This window comes from Cavia porcellus, unplaced genomic scaffold, assembly GCF_034190915.1.
Source record: "Cavia porcellus strain 051 isolate PalLab524CR breed Dunkin Hartley unplaced genomic scaffold, mCavPor4.1 scaffold_2, whole genome shotgun sequence".
In the NCBI taxonomy this organism is placed as follows: Eukaryota; Metazoa; Chordata; class Mammalia; order Rodentia; family Caviidae; genus Cavia; species Cavia porcellus.
The window spans coordinates 131,686,235-131,707,791 of NW_026947485.1; the positions used below are offsets into that span (position 1 = coordinate 131,686,235).

The 21,557-nt window shown below is 39.0% G+C and overlaps 1 protein-coding gene across 14 annotated transcripts in view; it reads left to right on the forward strand.

Annotated features, from left to right (window-relative positions):
- Positions 1-21,557, forward strand: part of Cast (calpastatin) — a 119,683-nt gene that overhangs the window by 78,853 nt on the left and 19,273 nt on the right. For 13 of the 14 annotated variants that reach the window (XM_063245391.1, XM_063245392.1, XM_063245398.1 and 10 more), the window contains 14 exons: positions 293-391; positions 2,175-2,255; positions 4,547-4,582; positions 5,065-5,160; positions 5,265-5,354; positions 6,649-6,750; positions 9,676-9,759; positions 10,887-10,934; positions 11,656-11,751; positions 13,332-13,427; positions 16,960-17,061; positions 17,529-17,612; positions 19,157-19,207; positions 19,732-19,803. In XM_063245391.1, coding sequence (XP_063101461.1) covers positions 293-391; positions 2,175-2,255; positions 4,547-4,582; positions 5,065-5,160; positions 5,265-5,354; positions 6,649-6,750; positions 9,676-9,759; positions 10,887-10,934; positions 11,656-11,751; positions 13,332-13,427; positions 16,960-17,061; positions 17,529-17,612; positions 19,157-19,207; positions 19,732-19,803 — 1,137 coding nt within the window. The remainder of the gene's footprint in view (positions 1-292; positions 392-2,174; positions 2,256-4,546; positions 4,583-5,064; positions 5,161-5,264; positions 5,355-6,648; positions 6,751-9,675; positions 9,760-10,886; positions 10,935-11,655; positions 11,752-13,331; positions 13,428-16,959; positions 17,062-17,528; positions 17,613-19,156; positions 19,208-19,731; positions 19,804-21,557) is intronic. The other variant, XM_063245394.1, reaches the window with a different exon arrangement.

The following is a 21,557-nucleotide window of genomic DNA, read 5'->3' on the forward strand; positions in this document are numbered from 1 at the left end:
GGATTGGCAGCTCCAATGAATTCATACATTTTTTTCATGTAGTTGTTGGCTTTGGAATAGTGAAAATAGTGGATTTTTACCTAAATGTATGTTTTTTAAAAATATTTTCAATCCTAATCTGTACTCTGAGATTTCATCAGATGAGACTGTATTTTAACTATCTTACTTGAAAAACTTTTGATGTTTGATGTTTTGCTACATGGAACAGTATTTTTTAAATAAAAAACTGCTTAAAAAGTGAAATCTGTTTAACAAATAACAGTTAAGTATCTTGACTCTCTTTCACTTCCAGTCAGGAATTGATGCTGCTTTGGATGACTTAATAGACACCTTAGGAGCACCTGAAGAAACTAACGAAGATGATACACGATATACTGGACCAGAAATTTCGGTGTGTAATCTGATATCTGTAAAAATTCATACTCAGTGAGTGAGAGCAAATAAGGCCATGGTTATGAAGTCCCAGAAAACACCTACTGTTCTGTTGCTTGGATAGAAATAGGATGATGTCACTATTGCTAATAGCAATTTAAGATTAGTGTTAGGGATAAGAATGATTTGTCTGATGGTAGCTATACAATTACATTGATTCAGAAAACGTTTGTTTGTGTTAACATTGGCATTTTCATATAGCGCACTGCATGAGAGAGACTTATTTTCTCAAGACTAACTCCAGTGGATTTTTTTTTTCTTTTTTTGGTACTGGGGATCAAACTCACAACTGCACGCTTGCAAGGCAGGTGCTTATGCCGCCAAGCTAAATCCCCAGCCCAACTCCAGTGGATTTGAATTTATTTTCACTTCTAAATACTTCCCATCCTGCGTTTTGAAGTTATTTTGACTTCTAAACAATTTACTGTCCTCAGCTTATCTCTCTTCCTAATTCCTAAAAAGCAGTAATGTTTCTATAAGACATGACATAGACTAAATGAAAGTATTTTTAATAGACATAAAAAAGGATTTATTTAGAGTATGTAAGGAATAAAGACAGTAAAAGAAAGGCTATCCAAAGGAAAAGTGGAAGACACTTTATCAGGCAGTGAACAAGTGAGATGAAAGCCTCCCTAGTAATTAGGAAAGTGATATTAAAACATGGACAGATAACGTTTAAGCTTTAGCGCTTGGGAAATGTGTAAAAGTCTGTAGTCACTTGTAGCTGGTGGGTGCTGAAGTTACGTGTCTCCTTTAGTCGGCATACACTTTGAGAGAGAGTCTTGCCCTAATGTACAAAGAGTGATAAAAACTGGTCAAACACTGGGAAACAATTTTGTTCAGCAGATGACAGGATAATAGGCAGTGCTTTGTAGTGCTGAAAATGGATTGCTTGTGTTTTAACATGGTTACATTATAATATCTGTTAAGATAAATACAGAATTATATATATATATATGATATTTATATAAAATTTGATTTGCAAAAGAATGTTATATATGAATACTTACATATGTAACAATTTTTTTAAAATATGATAAACTTCAAATGGATGGAAATGATAAAATTCAGGGTGGTGTTTATCTCTGGGTTACAAGGAAAGGGAACCACATTGGAGAGGGCCAAACGGGAGACATTCACTCTTATCTGTGATTTTGTTGGACCAGGGATATGGTTCAATGGCACAGTACCTGCCTGGCAAGAACAAGGCCACGGGTTCAATTCCCAGTACCAAAAACACCAAAATGAAACAAAACAAAACTATTCATGGCTTTATGAATTTGCTTTCTGAGACATTGCATAAGAAATCACTAAAAATCTGATAAATCTGTACACTGGGTTATATAGAAATTAATTATGTTACTAACTTTACTTTTGTAGACACAGGTAAGAAATCACTAAAAATCTGGTAAAGCTGTATGTTGTTATACAGAAATTAGTTATGCTGCTAATTTTTGAATGTACTTAGAAACATTAGATATTGAAAAAATAGATTTTTTATATGAAATTCAAATGTAGTATAGTATTTTAAGTATTTCCTAGCATTATCGAAGTTAAGCTAACTAAACATGGATACTTTCGTAAACGTAGATCTTCTGAGTTTTAAAAATATCAAATCTTTAATGATTTATAGTACATCTCATTAGTTTCAAAGTTAATAATGGAATATATCTTTCAAACATGAGTATAATATTCTCAGTTTATTAGTTACTTAATATCCCTATATGTATAATTTTTTCCAGGATCCAATGTATTCTACCTACATTGAGGAACTGGGTAAAAGGGAGATCACAATTCCTCCAAAATACAGGGAACTTTTGGCTGTAAGTAATCAGTTACTTTTATTTCACTCTTTCCTTTATGGAATGTGATGAATATCTTCACAGTTTTTAAAATTTAGAAAATGTAATGGGACATGTCTTAGTCTAACCACACCCGACCTCCAGATGTCGCATTCAGCTACTGTACAAATCACTGGATGAATGCCCTGGTGGGTATAGTACCCCCATGATCCAGTCACCCTCAAAACACACAAGGCTTTTGGGGAGACATTTTAAATAACATTCTGTCTTGCTGCCACAAGGCTCATGTCAGTCTCATTATGTAGAATGCATTAAGACCTTTTTTAAGATTGCCAAAGTCTTAAAAATTCCAATATTGCTGAAAAGTTCAAGTCCAGATTCTCAAGACGCAAGGCAAACTCTTATGTGTGAGTCCTTGTAAAAATCAAAAAGAAAAACATTTTCAAATATCCAGTGGCAGAGTAAACATTCCCATTCCAGAAAGGAGGCATATAGGGGTAGACAGACAGAAATAAAACCAAAGAAAGACCGAAACCCAGCAGGGCAAACATTAAATCCTGAGGCTCCATATTTAATATCCAGGAGAGATTGTGGTGGGATTTGAGCTCCAAAGGGCTTGAGCAATCCTAGCCCTATGGCATTGCTTGGCAGCCTACTTGGCCCTGATCACTCCCTGCAACTTTTCTCAGCAAATGTTCCACATTCCTGGCATCTCCAACTTCCTGGATTTTCCATTGCACTTTTAGCTTCACTCTCACTTGCCAGAGAACCTTTTCTCAAATGAAAGCTTTAAATTTTTGAGCCTGTGGTGCACTGGCTTTTGCTCATTCCAAAGATTCTACTTTAAGGCATCTTTTTTTAATTGTCCTGATATAATGATGTGGGTTTTTTAAAATGCTGATCTTTTTAACATGTATACTTTCCTTTGTACCATTTCAGATACTTCCTTTCTGGCAAAACTCCAGACTTTTTTAAATCATTGTACTCTACTGTTTGTTCCTGTTTTTTCACTGTAGATCTGGTTAAAGCTAGCTAGCAGTACTCGTGTGACAGCCTAAACATTGGGCTACTTTGAAATTTACTTCACCAGATCAATTAGTTTACTGTCCTTAATTCAGTCTTCTGCAGTCTCAGTACATGAGCAAAATACAGACTAATTTTCTGTCAGAGTGTTACACACATGGCTTTTGTCCAACTTCCAGTGATGTCCTTGTTCCCAACAGAAACCTCGTGAGCCTAATGTTTACTATGGATTTCTGTTAGCATCCTGGTTTTCTAAGCTCTGGACAATTTTGGATATCGGCCTTTCTTACTCACTTTCCTGTCACTGGAATAAAATATCTGATACCCACAACTTAAAAGAAGAGAGAGTCCATAGTCACCTTCCTCCCCAGCAGAAATGACATGGTAGAAAGACCAAGGCAGAGGACAGCTGGTTGAACCACGGCAGCCAGGAAGTAGAGAGCAAGAGGGAGAGCTTGGGAGGGAGATATACAGGCTTCCAAGTCACACCCCCCACAGTGACCCACCTCCAACCAGGTCTCATTGCTAAATAGCTCATTCAGTGACTAAATTCATCAGTGGGTGAGTCCACTGAAGAAAAAATTCCACCATCATCCTCCAGACATATGAGTCTTTAGAGGAACATTTTAGATCTAACAGGGCATATGAAACTCTACAGGGCGTATAATGGATATAATAGGGCATATGAGATGGTCATTACCAACAAGCTCTCTGTATGTATTAGTTTGCTAGTGATGTCATAACAAAGTACCCAGTACAGACTGTGCAGCTTAGACAATAGAAATTGATTGTCTCACAATTCTGGAGGCTAGACATCCAGAGTCATTGTCAGCAGGATTGCTTCCTGCTGATGGCTGTCACAGAAAGTTCTCTTTTGTACACCTCTTTACTTGATGGTCATTACTCTTATTGATGGTCATTTGCTGGGTTTCTTTTTTGGTCTTTTTCATTTTTATCGGTACCAGGGATTGAACTCACGACTGCCTGCTTGTAAGGCAGGCGCTTATGCCGCTGAGCTAAATCCCCAGCCCCTGGGTTTCTTTATATCACCTCCTTTCAGTGCATTTCTCTGTGTCTATTCCTTTTCATAACGAAGTCAGTCATATTGGATTACAGCCCACCTCTCGTCTATTTGGTTACTTCTGCAAAGACCCTGTGTCCAAATCAGGCCTCATTCTGAGGTATTAAGAGTTATAACATATAAACCTGGAGGAGGACACAGCTCTGTCCATCAAACACTAGGGATACATTTTGCCTTCTCAACCTCATCTAATTAATATTTCTTTCAGAAAAAAGGTGTCACAGGGCCTCTTCCAGACTCATCGGTGAGTTTACCCAAAGGGCTCCTAATATACAAATCAGTGTTGTCTTTATCTTTGGTTGGGATAAGAGGGCTACCATTTCTGTGTTGGGGATCATGACTAAACTCATTTCTAAACCAGATGGTGTTTTTGTCTGTTCAGAGAAGGAAGATGGTGTGACGTCATATTAGTTTTGTTTCTCCTCCTGTGTAGCTTTTTTTAGAGGCGGGAGAATAGAGCCAAGAAAGTATTAACAATAACAATAAATCAGAAGATTAGTAACAATAGAATGCATATATCCTACCATGTAATTTTTAAAGAGTTGAAGAGGAAAATTGAACACCAATTTCTTTGCAAATATGAGCTTTGATCTGAGTTATTCCATTCATATATCTCATTTGATAGTGAAGGAATGCAAAAATACTTTCTTCTTTTGTTGATTTTGCCATCTCTTCTCTGACTTGAATGACTCCTATAAGTTAGGACCCTGCTGCGTGTTTCTTTAGGAACCCATGGGGACTGATGATGATGCTATAGCCGCTTTGTCATCTGACTTCACCTGCAGTTCCCCTACTGCTGGCGGAGAGAAAACTGACAAACAGGTATTGTTCCTAGTGCTGTTAAGAAGAATTCAGTAGAATGTTTTAGTTCTGGTTGTTAAATTTCCCTCGACTGTAAACCTGATCATTTGTGTTTCATTCTTCAGAGATCTACGGGGGAAGTTTTAAAAGCTCAGTCTGCTAGAGTAATCGGAAGTGCTGCTCCCCCCCAGGAGAAAAAACGAAAAGTAGAGGAGGTACCGATCATTTCTTTTGGTTGCTTTTTCTGTTTTCCTCCAGTACTGAGAATTGAACCACGGGCCTTTGCACTGAGCTATATAGCATTGAGCTATATTCTAGCCTCTTTTGAAATTTTGATATAATGTCTCACTAAGTCACTAATTTACCCAGGGTGGGCTTGAACTCTCAATCCTCTTGCCTCAGGCTCCTAGAGCATTGGGTTTATAGTCATGAGTCATTGTGCTCAGCTAATAATTTCTTCTTTGAAAATAACCATGGTCCACCTGACCTTGCTCTTGCTTATTCAGAATAACCCTAGGAGGGCGTTTCGCATAGTGAGGAGCAGGTTTCCTCCCCCAGCTCTGTGTAGAAGCCGATGAGGCTGTTTGATCCTCTTTCCGGACAAGCCTGTGAGCTTCTGTAAATCCTCGTGAATGAGTTTTGTGCAGGCTTCTTGGTTGTGATCCAAGTCCATCTCACCATTACAATACACAGAGGAGCAGAAAACAGAATTGCACTCACTGGACATAAATTCTTCAGCTTGATTTTGAGCCACATATATCATTAGAGGGATATCACTGTCACTTTTTCTGCCCACTCTCTTAACCACAGTCAACTGCCTTCCTTCTCCTAAGTCCTGAGGCGCCAAGAGTTAAGACTTCCATTCAGTCCATTCTGCAACTCTGGGCTGGTTGACAGAGTCCAGATAATGCAAAGGACAGTTTCTATCAGAGCTGCTTCTGCATCTGCTCTCCCAGAATGGAGAATTCATTTTTATCTGGCTGACTGGGGGAACGGGTGAGCGCCACACCCTAAGAGAAGGAGTTCCTTCCACCATGAGCCATTGTGGCTCCGGAGAAGACAGCGGCGACCAGGCCCACTTCAGGTTTCCCTGCTTTCTGAGCATTTCTGGTTTGCTGAAGGGCAGAGCTTGGAGACACACTTGGAGAGACACGTTTTCACAGGACAGTGAAAGTTCACTACCTGCAGCTTTATTTTGATAAGGATATTTTATATTAATATAATAATTTGTGTAGTTATACTTCTGACCTGCAAAATAAGAGGTGAAGGAAACCCTGGAAAGGGCTCTTATTATAGCAACGTGTCCCAGCCACAACTTTAACTCACTGGTAAGTTCTTTTTCCTTCCTCTCTTTCGCTTAGATTTCAAAAAATTGCCTTCCTAAGTATTTTCCCAATCCACAATTCATCTTTTATCTTTAAAACGTGTATTTCACAAAGAAGAAATAGATTACATGGGCTCAGGAGAGATTTTCTTGTTTTCACACCCAAAATTTCTCACTTTTAACAGGATGCTATGAGTGATCAAGCAGTTGAGGCCCTGTCAGCTTCACTGGGTACCCGGGAACCGGAACCTGAGCTCGACCTCAGCTCTCTTAAGGAAGTCGATGAGGTACTGACTTTGGAGCTGATAGACGCAGCTTATTAGCCTGTACAAAACTGGATGCTTTGCATATGTTTAAAATTCTTGCATGGGTTTCATTTTATTGGGACTTAAAAATGAGCTACTTTTCATTTGGCCTTGGTTTGAGATCTGGTTCATTTAAGCATTTATTACTGGTAGTTAGGAACCAGGAGAGTTATTTGAGTGTATATTTGAGATGAGTATAATGTCCTCTCTCAAAGCTTAAATAGTACCTGACTAAACAAGATAACAGCAGACTGTGAGAAAGAGCGAGATCTGTTTGCTTTCACAGAAATCATTAATTTGCATTTTCTGAAGGGTTCTAAGCAAATCTCTTTACAAGGAGGGAGATTATGAAAGGTTGGGAAAATCCTTACATTTCTATAGGGGAAGATGTTGAAGAATTTGTCTCAAATGAGAATAAAATCAACAAGAACTCCTCACCAGAGGGCTCCTGCACATGCAGAGTGTGGTCCCCGTGAGTGTTTATCTCGCCAGCCTTTGAGACTCCAGCAAGAGTTCTGAGCCAACACCACTTGTCTCTGCTCTGGGAGGGCCTTGCTATTAGATTATAGTTTTGGTAGAATTTTTCAACTTGATTCTCTGAGGAAAAAGAGAGGGAAAGAAGAGTTGCCAGTTCCCAACAGGTCATGTCTTAGGGGAGGAAGAAATAACCCTATCAGCTCAGGGAAGGGAAGCTGGCAGGTGCCTGTCACAATGCCCCTGCCTCTGATGTCACTTCCTGTTCTAAGTCGTCATCATCACTGACTCAGGAATCGTTCCCCAGAGCTGGTCTACGATGGGACAGTTTCTGTCTTCTACTTCCTTGGAGGGCTCCCTGGCCACAGTGTGGTACAACAACCTTCATGACAGAGAACACCAGGGAGCAGGAGAGGCAGTCCCTGTCTTTCAAGTAATGTATTGGGAAGAAAGGGAACCATGACTGGTACACCTTGCAAAGTGTACTTTAAGTAGTCACATAGACTCCGCAACATCGCAAGGAAAAGATGGTCCTGACAGAACTCGGGGGACTTGCTTGGGAGACTGGATTAAGTGGTGGTTTCACTACCCTAAGGCTACACAGGAATGAATTACACTTTTGCCTTAGGATTTTTACAAACACAGTGATTTTATAAGGCAGTAAATGTGGACAGGAAAGATATAAGCATAATATAAATCCCAGGGCAAAAGGAATCTTACAGCAACTAAAACCAGATGAGTAGATGTTAAAAGTGACATAAAAAGAACTTATAAAGTAGTATGCGTAACTGGTTTGGAGGTGAGTGGGAAATGTATTCCTGTTTCCTCTAGGAAAGTGTGGAACAGCAGCAAACTAAAATTCTAGCAAAAAGAGCTCCTTTTGCACACTTATAGGGCATTCTAGTTTTCTCTTTTAATCTGTCCAAAACATAAATATTCCTTGGGGCTATCTTTTAGTTCTTTAGATTCTTGAACTAAATTCACAGTCCTTGATGGTGGGTCTTTACAACCTGAAAATGTAGTCTGAGGTTTTGATAAAATTGCTAACATTTGCTGGCACTCAGGGGTCCAGTACCAAACTCGGGCAGATTCACTGCTCCAGAGAGCTCTAAGAAAAGTGTCATACTCCAAAGAAGAGACCCGTGCCTGATGAATTTTTATATTGCAGTGTATCATAACATAAATTAAATGTTTATTGTATAATAATGTTTACTGAGAGTCCCCTCCCATTTTTAGGTGGAGTTACATCACCCAATGTTATTTCAGTTTGATAGACCTTTTTCCCAATGCCCATAGTGTGAAATTGGTAAGACAGATATTTCAGAAATATTAGAATCAAAGGAAAAGCAGAGGTTTAGGAGCCCACACTTCCCGCTGTCCATCCGCAGCCCAGAGTGTAGTGAGAAAGGCAGTCTCACTATATAGGTGGCCCTGGCTGTTCATGAAGGCTTTATGGCCAAAAAGACCTTATATACAAATCCCTGAAACCGAGGGTAATACTACCTAATAAAACTTCCCCATATGCTGCACTGGAATAAAACTGGACAGTTGAACAGAAACCTTTTATCCCTTAATGAGGGTTCCCACAGAAAATAAAGCTACAATTCCAGACCTTAAAGTAGAAACTTACTAGAAGTGCCTAATAAATTTTAAAAATTAATCACCTAATGAATCAAGCAGGAAATGCAGTCATGAGTGACAAGTACATAGAAACAGTGGATGGAGTTAGGAGACTTCCCCTTGGTTTGTGAATTAAAGTCATGGCTTTATACAGATACTGATTATTACATATTATAGAATATGTCCCTACTCACCAGTACATTAAACTGCAAATGTTATGTCCTCTAAGTCTGTAATCTATGCTGCAACTACACTTTAATTTGTAATATAAACAGTTGTTCATGGTTCAGTAAATAGCGAAGCCCTGGCAATAGTGAAGGAAGTCTTTTTTTAAAGGTTTGCACCAGTTTATGCATCAGCCAAGATCTGTGATGAGATGCTTCTGCCATCTCTGAACTGGGTATGAGAGTCCATTGTGCGCGCTCTCCACGCTTTAGATAACTGCCTCATTGACTCAGGCAGATAAAGGCTATTACAATAACTGCAGCTAACTTCCACCCAGTGCTCTCTATCTTCCAAGGATCCTTTCTTTACTTTTCTCTAGTGATCCAGTAAGCTTGGTGAGGATTGTTAGAGTCACATTTTACAGCTGAATAAAGCAGACCGAAGACTGGCTGGGTGACTCCCTCTTGTACTGTCTCCTCTGCTGCCCTGATTCTAGCTGCTCACCATGGCCTTGGGCTTCATAGTTTCTGGAGCTCTTCTGGATTCCAGGATCTGATTTGGTGTTCTGGGGAAGACACAGGGCATGTGATACCATCTCATTTTACATGCATTATCCAACTACTTGCTTTTTATTTCCATTTTCATTAGGCAAAAGCTAAAGAAGAAAAACTAAAGAAGTGTGGTGAGGATGAGGAAACAGTGCCATCTGAATACAGGCTAAAACCAGCCACGGTACAGTCAGCCTAGCAACCGCGCACTTCCTGCTCCTTGGCGGCGTGCTTTGTTTTGTCTGTGTGCTATTTGCTTAATGACAAGTCTGTGCTTGCTCAGTTGTTAATTCTGAAAGCCCTGAGCCCTTTTTCTCCTCTGCTGTTATGCAGTGGTTTGTCCTTGCCTGGCTTCCTGAGTGTGACCATGTTTTCGGTAACATTCCCACAAATTCAAGTCTTTTACTACGCACAGCACTTGACTCTGACCCTTACAGCCTAAGGACAGTTTAGAAATAATGTTTTTTCTAACTGTAATATGAATAAAAAGTACCCTAAATCTTCTAAACCTCCATTTGTAAATGTACAGTTCCTTAGTAATATCCTCAGTATTGAGGTAGTTGTGCCGTTCTGATTTATGGTGAGAATGGTGGACTATCATTACATATCTGATTTATCTTTGGAAATACATATAAATGTGAGATAGAAATTAGCAGTGATTCATACATATCTACATCTGAAAATTTTTCATTTTTTGAAATCTTCTAAATTGTGAAACTTCATACTTAAAAATGCTAAGTAGTATTGATTACAAAAATGATAAGTGTGATATATATCTTTTCACCCTGAGTTGGAGAATTAAGACTTTAAAAACATTTTTCCATTATGTGGTTACACTTTTATTCCTCAAAGATCATTTATAAAAATTATTATTGCACTGCCCTAACAAGTAGCAAACAGCTTTTTCTGTAACTTCTTTGTTTTTCTTTTTAATTTTGTGGTACTGTGGATGAAGTGCAGACCCTCCAGACTGACCACATTCCTATTCCTTTTTTATTTATATCTGTTTTGGAGACATGATCTTCCTGATTTGCTGTTACTCGAGCTGGGCTCAAACTTGTAATCTTGTTTCTGTTTCATCAGCAACTTCTAATGGGAAATAAATGTGCATCATATTTGGTCTTGATTTTCATAGCTCAGCTCGTTCTAATGCTTTATAAAAACTAAATCTAAATCATAAATGTACTCAAATATAAGAAAAACAAGCATATATCTGATCTTATATCCTGGAATTCTCAAAACCAAATGCAATGGAAAATATAAGCAAAATTCTCAGTTTTATTTCCAATGACTTTTCAATTTTGCTTACAGGATAAAGATGGAAAACCACTATTGCCAGAGCCTGAAGAAAAACCTAAGGTTGGAAAAAAAATGTTTTGTTTTTTATGATACTTTAGACAGATCAGACTTTGCAACGGAGACCTAAGACCACCTTCATGTTGAGAGGGAAAACTTTTGATGGTGACATTTGACTGATATCTTTGGCTCCTCTTGATATATTCCAATGATTATTTGTTATTAAATTATTAGTAGGCTGTGAGTTTCTAGGACACCCCCACTGAACATTGGGAGCTGACGCTGACAGAGCTCTTCGATGAGATTGTTAGTACTTACAGAATTTCATCTACTTACAACCCAAGCTAAGAGTACCACATCCCCTGAAAGATGGAGGAAATTAGAACATTTCCATCAGAAATACACAGCAGCATCAGAAAAAAATACATGACCTGGGTTTTTTTCTGATTTATTAAGCAAAGAAAGTTACTAAGAAAGCAAGTCATATAATAATCAATTTATTCGAAGAGAATTCTTCTGTAGTTAAAATACCAAGAAAACTTGTAATTAAACAAACCATGCTTTTTGTAGTACTGCTGATTTATTCAGTATTCCTTGCTTGTTTCCTGACATTTTCATCTTGCATTGATAAATGAAAAATAGGCCCTGTATAAGTTAGATTCTGGTTTTAGATCCTAAAATATGGCCTGATACATGTTAACCAGGAAAATATTACTCTAGGAAAACATGCTTTTCCAAAGTAAAAACAGTTACTTCATAATATACAGTGTTTCTTATGTTACAGCTCCTGAGTGAATCAGAACTCATTGATGAACTTTCAGAAGACTTTGACCGTGCTAAACATAAAGAGAAACAATCTAAGCCAACTGAAAAAACAGAAGTATGTTTCTGGAAATGTGAATCTCTGGTTTTGAGAGATTTTTATGTTTTTTTAATCTTAAACTCTGTGAAATCAAAACTATTTTAACATGGAGTTGGCTGAGAAGCCCTTTGTGCCGTCTTTTAGACACGCAGTTTTTGCCTTATCTTTTTCTGGAAGTGTTTTCTTTCCCCATGCTAAGCCTGATATTCTTGCAACTGGAGTCCTGCAGTTATTCCTTCAGGGAAGGCCTCAGATCCGTGCTTTCCTGTCTATTTCTGCTTCTGCCATGGACACCACTGAAGTTGCTGTCACCTCTGCCCTCGGGATCTCAGTGGTTTTTTCAATTTCTTTCTCCCCCATCATTCATGGTCACCAGAATGATTCTTTCTGAAGCCTGTTGTGATCACATCATTCCCCTGCCCTCCACCTGGAGTTTCCTATTCCCTACAAAACAAAAGTTCCCACTAAAGCTTTCTGGAATGTTCCAGCTTCAGTCCCTGCCAATCAGGCTCTTTGCATCACTCAGTGACAAACATGGGTATCACCAAGGTTTTTCTTACTCAGATTCTTTTGCCTGAAACAAACTTTCCTCCTAACTCTGGGGCAACTGAAGTCTTACTCTTCTAAGGTTCTGTTGAAATATGGCCTTTCTTTATCTCCTGCTTTTCCCTCCCTTAAGCATACCACCCTTCTAGTCTGTATTAAGGCGACTTCTACAAGGGCCATGGGCTGTGGGTGTTTTTATATATCCCTGTTAAAGCATTTGAAGCAAGTTTTAGATTTATTAGTCTTTCATCTCTAACATTAACATGTAGCATTAAATGGGCAATAAGTTCTTTAAAAGAGGAGGTCACACCCTGTCGATCATATGCTGGGTACCTTGCGTGTAGGACAGGCTTTTGAAAATAACTGAATTTAAAACAATTTCATTTTTTATTCCTCTGCTAAGATAGTATATTGGTTCAACTTTAGCATGCACTTGGATTACCTGGAAAGTTTATTAAAACATGACTTGCAGGATTCTATCTCTAGAATTTCTACTTTATTACACTGGGTAGAATCTGTTTTCTAGCAAGTTCCCTGGTAGTTCTGATGCTGTTAGTCCTGAGAACAGCTGGAACAAAAGTGCAACTTTGAATTCATTCATACATAGCTATTTCTAATTTGCAGTGTGATATATATATATATTTGTTTAATATTGTATTACATAATAAATACATTTTACTTTTACATATTATGACATTTAATATAAATAAAATAATACAAATTAAAACAATAATTTCTCAAATGTGTGGAATTGACAGTATACCCAGGTATTGTGCATAGCACATCTTGTGTGTTATCTCACTTAATAAGCTTCGTATCAACCCTAGAGTTCTAGGTAGTAGCATTGTTCTCACCTCTGCAGTTGTAGAAACAGTCTCCAAGTTGAAATAATGATAGTTGAAGACTTTAATATGTTTTGACAATCTTCAGGCATTCAAGAGAATCGTGCTCATAACGTGTAATTTCAGAGTGTCATGCCAGTTTATCGGTACTGTCTTATTAACCAGCTATTTCTGAAGTTATTCACAGTACTGGCTTCTTTCTTTCTCCAGAAATCGAAGGCTGCTGCCCCAGTCCCTGTGGTAGAGGTGGTGTCTTCCTCCTCGATGTGTAGCATACAGGCGGTGCCCGCCAAGCCAGCTTCCACGGTGAGTGATGCGGGCATGTCGTGAAATGTCTCAAGAAACTTTTTTTTTTTTTTGTCTTTTTCGTTTTTACCGGTACCGGGGATCGAACTCACGACTGCCTGCTTGCAAGGCAGGTGCTTATGCTGCTGAGCTAAATCCCCAGCCCCTCGAGAAACTTTTGTTCTTTCTCCCTTCACTCTCTGCTGTACCTTACCATCTTACGATTTCTTTTATTCTAAGAAAATAAAGTTAAAATCTGATATTGCTATTCACTACTACCTGTTGTTCTTTGGGCTTCAGAAAAGTGCTGGAAATGCAGGCCAGATTTAAATTGTTAATTAAATTGCTATAAGCTGTGTTTTTCTTTCATCTTCTAAAATTATTTATACTTCCTTGGCTCTTGTCATAGCTGACAATAATCCTGAATAATCTTGCTTCTCCCTTTTTTGCATCTTTCAAGTCATTTTGGAGCCTGAGGCTATGTTTTCTACTGACTCTCCCAGTGGAATACGTAATTGCACCAAAATGATTATGACTTCTCTCCAGTTTCCCAGCTAAATTTTAAGAGGAAAGATTGACTCAATTTTTTTCATTTCCTTCTTCATTTTTTTTGTCTCCCTCTCACTTTCTAAATTTTTTGTGAATTACAGTATTTAATTAGTTGAATCTTTATTTCCTTTTGACTTCAGTTGGTGTTGTTTCCATTGGCTGATCATAAAATGTAATGCAAAGAACAACATTCTACTATATACTTCAGTGTGTAAATTGCATACTGAGTAGTTTCATCATCTGTGATGCCACTGTTCTTTATACTTTGCACTATCTTCTCATTCAGTAATTACAAGGACACTAAAATCTGTCTGATCATCAGATGATGAGGGAAAGAGGAATGGAAGGAGAAATGAGGTGATGAGTTAACTTTGGGTGACCAGCCTAACATTTCATAGCTTCAACTGAAATCAGAGGTATCTCTGTTGTGTGATACGATTTGATCATTCTTATGAAAAAGGGGCAGATGGAATGTGAGAAACAGCCCCTCTCCAGGGGGATTAGGAGGGGCTGTCAGGTAAAAGGCAGTGAGAAGTGGGAATAGCACCATTTTCCAGGGAGGCCACTGAGCCAGGAAAGACCAGACCAGAAACGAGAAGGAAGCACTGGCCTGCATGGGATGTGTGCATTCAGTTGCTTAAGAAAAAGGGGCCTCAAAGATGGTGGAGCTCAAGTATTTGAGTGCTGTGGATTGCTGCCTCCTGCCCGGGAAGCACATGGTGCCAGCTGCAAATCCTGAGAGCCCCAGGTCTTCCTTCTGCCTCAGACAGGGCTTGATCCACCCCCATCCACCTATGAATGTCTTTGAGGTTTCTGGGTCTCTCTAAAAGCTTTTACTTGTGAGGGACAGGCCACAGGCCATGGTCTTAAGAAAAGGAGGCAAGAGAATCCAGGGAGATCCAGTGACCAGCAAGAAGTAGTGACTGAAAGGAAAAAGACAACAGAGTAGCATTCCAGGGGTGAGCTCTTGGACCAAAACCTGTGCTGGGTATACATGCCAAATGTAATTGTCAGGGAGGGGTTGAGAAAGCTTGCCTTTCCAGCTTTGTTCTGGCCACAGACTATTAGACATTGGGTGCTTAGTGGATAGCAAAAGAGCTCTGGTCTACCTCTTCCCTGGAATCCTTTCCTGGGTCTCTACTCCACCTGTTCAGACCACAGTTGCCAAGGTTACTATCACTAAAACCATTGACGTTTGGGGATTTGACACGGTTGGAAACCAGGAAGAATAATGGTTATAAAGGTCAGAGGCCTCAAGAAAGCATGAGGATCAGTGTGTAAAGGGAAACAGATCAAGGAAGGAGGTGAATATGTAGCAGGGTGGTGTGTGTGTGTGTGTGTGTGTGTGTGTGTGTGTGTGTGTAAAAAGAAAACGTGTGAAGGAATTTTGGAGACCTGAGTTCTAGTTCTGAATTTGACAATATGAAATACTACAGAAATGAAATCTGTAGGTTCTAGTCCTGTTTTCAGATTCTTTGAATCTTAAAAACTGCTTCTCCTAATTTTTCTTTAATTTGGTTTTAGTAACGTCTTAAATCCGAGGGTGACAAAAAGTGCAGACTTGCGAAGCGGTGGTTTCCAGAGGTTCTAGCTCAGGGAATGAGAAAACAGAATGGAGAAGTAAACAGGTGTCCCAGAGCAGGCAGCAAGCAGCTCAGCTTGTCCATAAGTCTTGGAGTACCAATCCAGTACTTACAAATTAGGTAGAATCCCAAACAATGCAATAGACCTCAGGGATTTTAAAAAGTGAAATTGTAAAAGATTTACATAGAGTCTAACCACAAGGTGGCGATAAATCACTTTTTACGGATTGTGTCCCCTTCCTCATGGATGGTCCTTTCTTCTGTAGTGCAGTGTAGCAGAAAGACAGTTGTTCTCAATTACCATGATGATGGCTAAGATGTATACACATACACGTCTATTAATATGTGTTATATGTAAATATCTAGTAAAAATATCTTAGCAAGGCATTCTTATTAGGGAGATATTTTGATAGTCCAGTAGACCCTTGATGTGATTGATAGCAGAGATTGTCATGATAGGAATAAACTCTGAGGACTGGGGATGCAGCTCAGCAGTAGTGTTGGATTAGCGTGCACTCAAAACTCTGAGTTCAACCTCTGATATGAAAAAAAAAAGCCATCTCTGAGCCTGGATAGTCCAAGGGTCTTCATTTGACAAAGATCAATGGTAGGAAACTCACGATATTGCAGTCCAGTGTAGAAAATGAAAAAAAAGCTCAATAAATGATCCTTACTCGTGTTAAGTATGATACATTCCATTTTCTATCATTTATTTTAAAGAGAAAAGTCCTGGCCAGGAACCATTCAGTTGATTTTTATGAGCCACCAGTATATGGATCATTAGGCAAATCCAGAACTAGTTCTGTCTTTCAGCACTAACTTGGTTTCATCTTTTGTGCTCAGTGTTTATCTGTTGGTTTTAAATACCAGCATGGCCAGAGGGAGCACATTTCATTCTGAACACCTGGACCACTGCAGTCAGTTGTTGCAGTGCCCCCAGCTTAGTTGCCCAGATAGGAGAAGCCCATATCGGAAACACTCCCGTTCCTCCTCCCTGACACTTGCCAGGCCTCAAGCTGCAGCAGGGGGAAGGAGGTTTTCTTGTGGGTTTTCTGAAATCTTTCCTATACTGTCTATAGAACGTTGGTCGTAAAGACCAGTTCTCTCTTCTTTCCTGGATTTCAGCTTCTATCTTCCTTACTTTCTTTGTTTCTAAACCCAAACTCTGGATAGATTATATAAGTTCCTCAGTAAACATATTTAATGTTTTAATGTAAGAAACTTGATCTAATTTTTTAGCATTTCAGTTGCTAAATACCAATTCTAGTTGAATGGACAATTCAAATTATTTAAAGGCTGTGCATGTATCTTGTCTTGGCTTGAAATAAGGACACGCCTTTGGGAGGTGTTTGAGGGGGTCTGTGTCTGCTATCAAAGGAGTGACTCAGCTCCCACTTAGTATCTCACCTGTGTCCTTCCAGAAGAGCGCAGTGCCAGACGATGCTGTGGAAGCCTTGGCTAGTAGCCTGGGGAAGAAGGAAGCAGATCCAGATGATGGAAAACCTGTGGTGGACAAAATCAAGGTACAGCGGGCAGTTTAGGTACTTTCAGAAAATGACTATCATTGAACACCACTCCTATAAACTTTAAAAAATATATTATCCACAAGACACGATCAGCTGGCTTTTTCTATTACTACACAAAATAAACTTAGCCTGGGGAAGCGAGCGTGTTTAAACACCACAGTGGGTGAGTGTGCCTGTGTCCGTGTTTGCCACCTTTCACCTTTGCTCATCTGTGTTTCCAGAGGACCTGAAACAGCAGCTGCTGGCTACTGCTTGTTACCACCTGCCTCTTACTGAGCAGCTCATGTGGGGTGTTCTGAGCCTGCTAAACTAGATACCGTAGCAAAGATTAAATTGCTGGGCAAGTCTCAACATATGTATGCTACATGAACCTAATGATAGAATGATTGACTTCAGATTTACACAGGCGTCCATTTCATAGAAGAAAGATAGATTAACAATGAAAATGGTCTATTTTTATTCAGGATAAGGCCACAGAAGAAGACCGTGAAAAACTTGGTGAAAAAGAAGAAACAATTCCTCCTGATTACAGACTAGAAGAAGTTAAGGTAAACAGGCTAGGATATTTTCATATCTTTTTGTAAATGTATTCCATTTTATATACATAAGACACGGGAATGGACCTGGAATGTAAAGATCTTGTTTATTAATATTTAATCATTAAATAGTATTAGTCCACAAATAGCTGTTGGAACACCAAATGTAAAGCTAGTCCTCCTTTAAGTGAAAGAAATCTAATAGCTAGGCTACTTATGTTTTCCCTTCAAACCATGGTTTACTACAAAACAAGAATGTATAAAGCCTTGTTCAGGTAGGAAATACAAACTGAGAAACAATTATGTGCTTTTAGGGAAAACTTTGCAACTCTTAGATATACATTGAAACATGAGAGCCAGTTTACCATTGAATAAAGTGGCAAGTTGACCTATTTCCTTGATGGTTAAGGTACAGATTGTGCAGAATTAGTGACACAAGGAAAAACCCCACTGCGAACCTCATAAGTTAAATGCGGCCACTTAGAAGGGGCAGATGTGTAGATGCAGTGCCTCTTCACGGAGTGTGTGGAAGCGGAAGTGTGGGGTCTGCTCCTCACTTCGTGGAGACCCGCAGTGAGTGTAGTTGATGGATAACAGTGCGGCATTTCAATGAGAGATCAAGTAAAGACCTGGAAGTGTTATGAAGCGACAGATAATGCATAGTATGCCAGAGGAGTTCAGAGGGTGATGAAACGAGCATGGAATAAAGTGGTCAGGGAAAGCGAATCACTGAAACGCTGCTATTAAAAATTCAGCGAAGACACAGAGCAATTAACCAGCCACCTACAATAAAGAGTAACTGCACTTGACCAGCTCATACTGAGTGAGGGCTGGGAGACCAATTTCATTTTGTGTAGCAGTCAGGTCCCCTTGGTCCCACAGTGAACTGGTGGCACAGAACTGGCTCAGGTTCGGCTTTGCTTATGAATTGAAGGGAGGTTAAAAGATGCATGTGAACTTCAGCGGAGAAGGGAGTAAGGGAGTTTGCATCAAGGGAAGCAGGTGACATCTCCAGATCCTTGTACCACACATTTTAAATACATGCAACAGAGTTTTTAAAAAGCCATTTTGCTGATGTTCTCAACATTTCTGTGCATTCCCAGTGCTTAGGTTAGGCTTGACACGTAATTAATGCAGGTTAGTCGGATACATGGTTTATGTTGTTAGCCAGAATTTTCTAGGCAACCTTTTCCAAACCCACTGCAGGAAGGTGAGGGACTCCTCTTCCACTGTCTGCAAATCCCCATCACACCACCACATGCCACAACATTGACTGTGTGTGTTTCTCCTGCACTTTGGGTCTCTGGGGTTTTGGGAGCCACTGCCATGCCTAATCTGGTATGCAGCCCCCGTTCCACGGTAATACCTGGTGCATGTGAGCAAACTGTTGACATGAACTTAAGAGTGTATTTTCTGCTGATAGAATATTTCCTGCAATGATGAATCCAACTTAAAGTATACAACAGCAGGTATAATCTGTATTTTTTGCAGTGCATGCAGGTTTTATAGTTGGAATAAAATGTGAAATGATTCAACGATGTTTTCTCCCTGAACAGGATAAAGATGGAAAACCACTCCTTCCAAAAGAAGCCAAGGAACCACTTCCAGTAAGCAAACCATTTTCTATGAAACCTGGATGTCCTTCTCCTTTAGGCATTGATTGATAACTGATAATTTGGGAAAGAATGGAATGTTAATCATAAAAGAGAATGAAGTACTAAAAGTATGCTACACTGTGGATGAATCTTGAAACCATTTTGCTAGATGAAAGAAGCCAGTCTCAAAACACCACACATTATATGATTGCACACACATGGAAGTGTCTAGAAAGACAGGAACAAAAATTAGATTAATGGTTGCTTGGGGATTGAGGAATCAAGTGTCAGTAGCTAAAGTGCACAGTTGTCTTTGGAGTAAATATTTTCAAATATTGATCTTGATGATGGTTTCATATATGTTTCAATACCATTGAATATCACTGAATAAAATGATTGAGTTGTACATTTAGAGAATATTTGCGGGAGGGAATAGGTTTTCTTTTTCTGAGCTGATTAGCATGTTCTAATGACAACACTAGGAAGAGCAGACAGGTGTAGGCAGTTTTTGTTGCTAACTTTTCTGGATTTTGCAGCCCTTCAGTGAAGACTTCCTTCTTGATGCACTGTCTCAGGACTTCTCCAGTCCTCCAGATACCTCCCCTCTTGTAAGTCTCAAACCTCTGGTTTATTTTTGGTGCAAATAAATGGAAACTTGTAATTTACAGTCTAACTTGGGAGCTAAGGAAACAGTTAAAAGATTAATGGTCCTCAACCTACTATAACCAATAAAAATGTGCCCCACCCTGAAATACCATTCTATAACAGTGCAAAGTGTTTCCATAATCTCATGACTGGACCAATGAATATGCACTAAGCCATGTACTCTTATGAAAAAGAATGTAAGTTTCAATTTATTCAAAATCACTTCTCGGACCACTTTATCTGTTATTTCTAATATTTACCATTTTCCAGATTTCTTCCTAAGGAAACTTAGCTCCATGTATGATAGTCCCCTTAAGAACATTCTTTTGCTGGATAATTTGAACAATACTGAGTAATAAATACCAAGCATACTTCTCTACTGTAGGATGTTTATGTCTTGCAATAGACACGTGTACAAGTTTGTTAAGAATTCTCAAACTTACAGAACTCTAAGGTCTGAGTTAGACATTAACAGCAAACCCAGTGTGCAAGCCCCTGAATATATTGTGGGAAGTCAGTTGGAAACTCATCAACAGATTCCTACATGAAATATGGCATAGAAATTTTACCAGTTGGAAAATAGGACAAGAAATGATGATACTGCGGAGTAGCCTAAGTATCTGCCCTTGCTGAAGCAATAAGCCCTCAAGAAGGGGCTGCTACCCAGTGTGTGCTCCTCACTGCACCCCTAAAATCACCATACTATGCAGTCACCCCAGCCCAGGACCTTCCTCTTCTCTATAAAAGCAGTGCACATCTCAGATGGGCGCCTCTGGCTGATTTAGAAACCGTAAGATACAGAGAAAGATACAGTGTGCGTTAGTATCCTGGAATCATTTTGTAATGCAGACATGCAAGCCTGTGGTGGGGGAGCAAAGCCTTCTTCCTCATGATTGCCATTATTATCACTACTGCCATAGTTAGGGCTCTGTTTCAGAATCTAAACTGGAACACTGAATTTATATGAGATTCCCATATTCACCTTGAGAAGGTATTGAAGGAGCAGAGAAATGACTTATTATAAAAAAAAATCTTAAACAGTACTATTCCTAAAAAATTAACAATCTAGCAAAGTATAGTGCCAACAATTTGGTTAATAAAGTAGACATAACCAAAAAACACATGGACGAACTAGAAAATTATTTTAGAGAACAGTCCCAAGAACTCTGGCGGGGGAGATGGCACATGTTCTTTGATTGTAAGAAAACAGAATAGAAATTCTATTAAAAGATGGAAATTTTAAAATATTCCTCTGATGATGCTGAAAGCAAGAAGTAAGTTCATAATAGACTATTTTAAAAAAATCAGGAAGATGTCGCAAATTAAAATCTTTGAGAAGCAGCCAACGCAGTACTTATGAGATATACTGGTTATCTTAAATGTTTTTTAAATAATGGAAAAAGAAAACTTAATGACCCAAGTGTGTGTTGAATTTAGAATTTAAGTTTCTAAAAGATACAATAACCCCCAAAAGAAGATGAAGAAGCCTGGAGCTTCTTCAGGGGAAGAAGCCACGTGGGTTATTGCTTTTGGAAAAAAAAAGACTAGTACTTTCTAAGATGCTGGCAAATGTAAGAAAAATCGTGTAAGTCAAATTTTAAAATGAGACAGCTGTTGAGAGGTTAGACAATCATCAGTTGGTTTTTATGAATATCTAACATTTTATAAAGCCCTAGCAGATATAATAGAAAAACTTTAAAATAATATAAAATTTAAT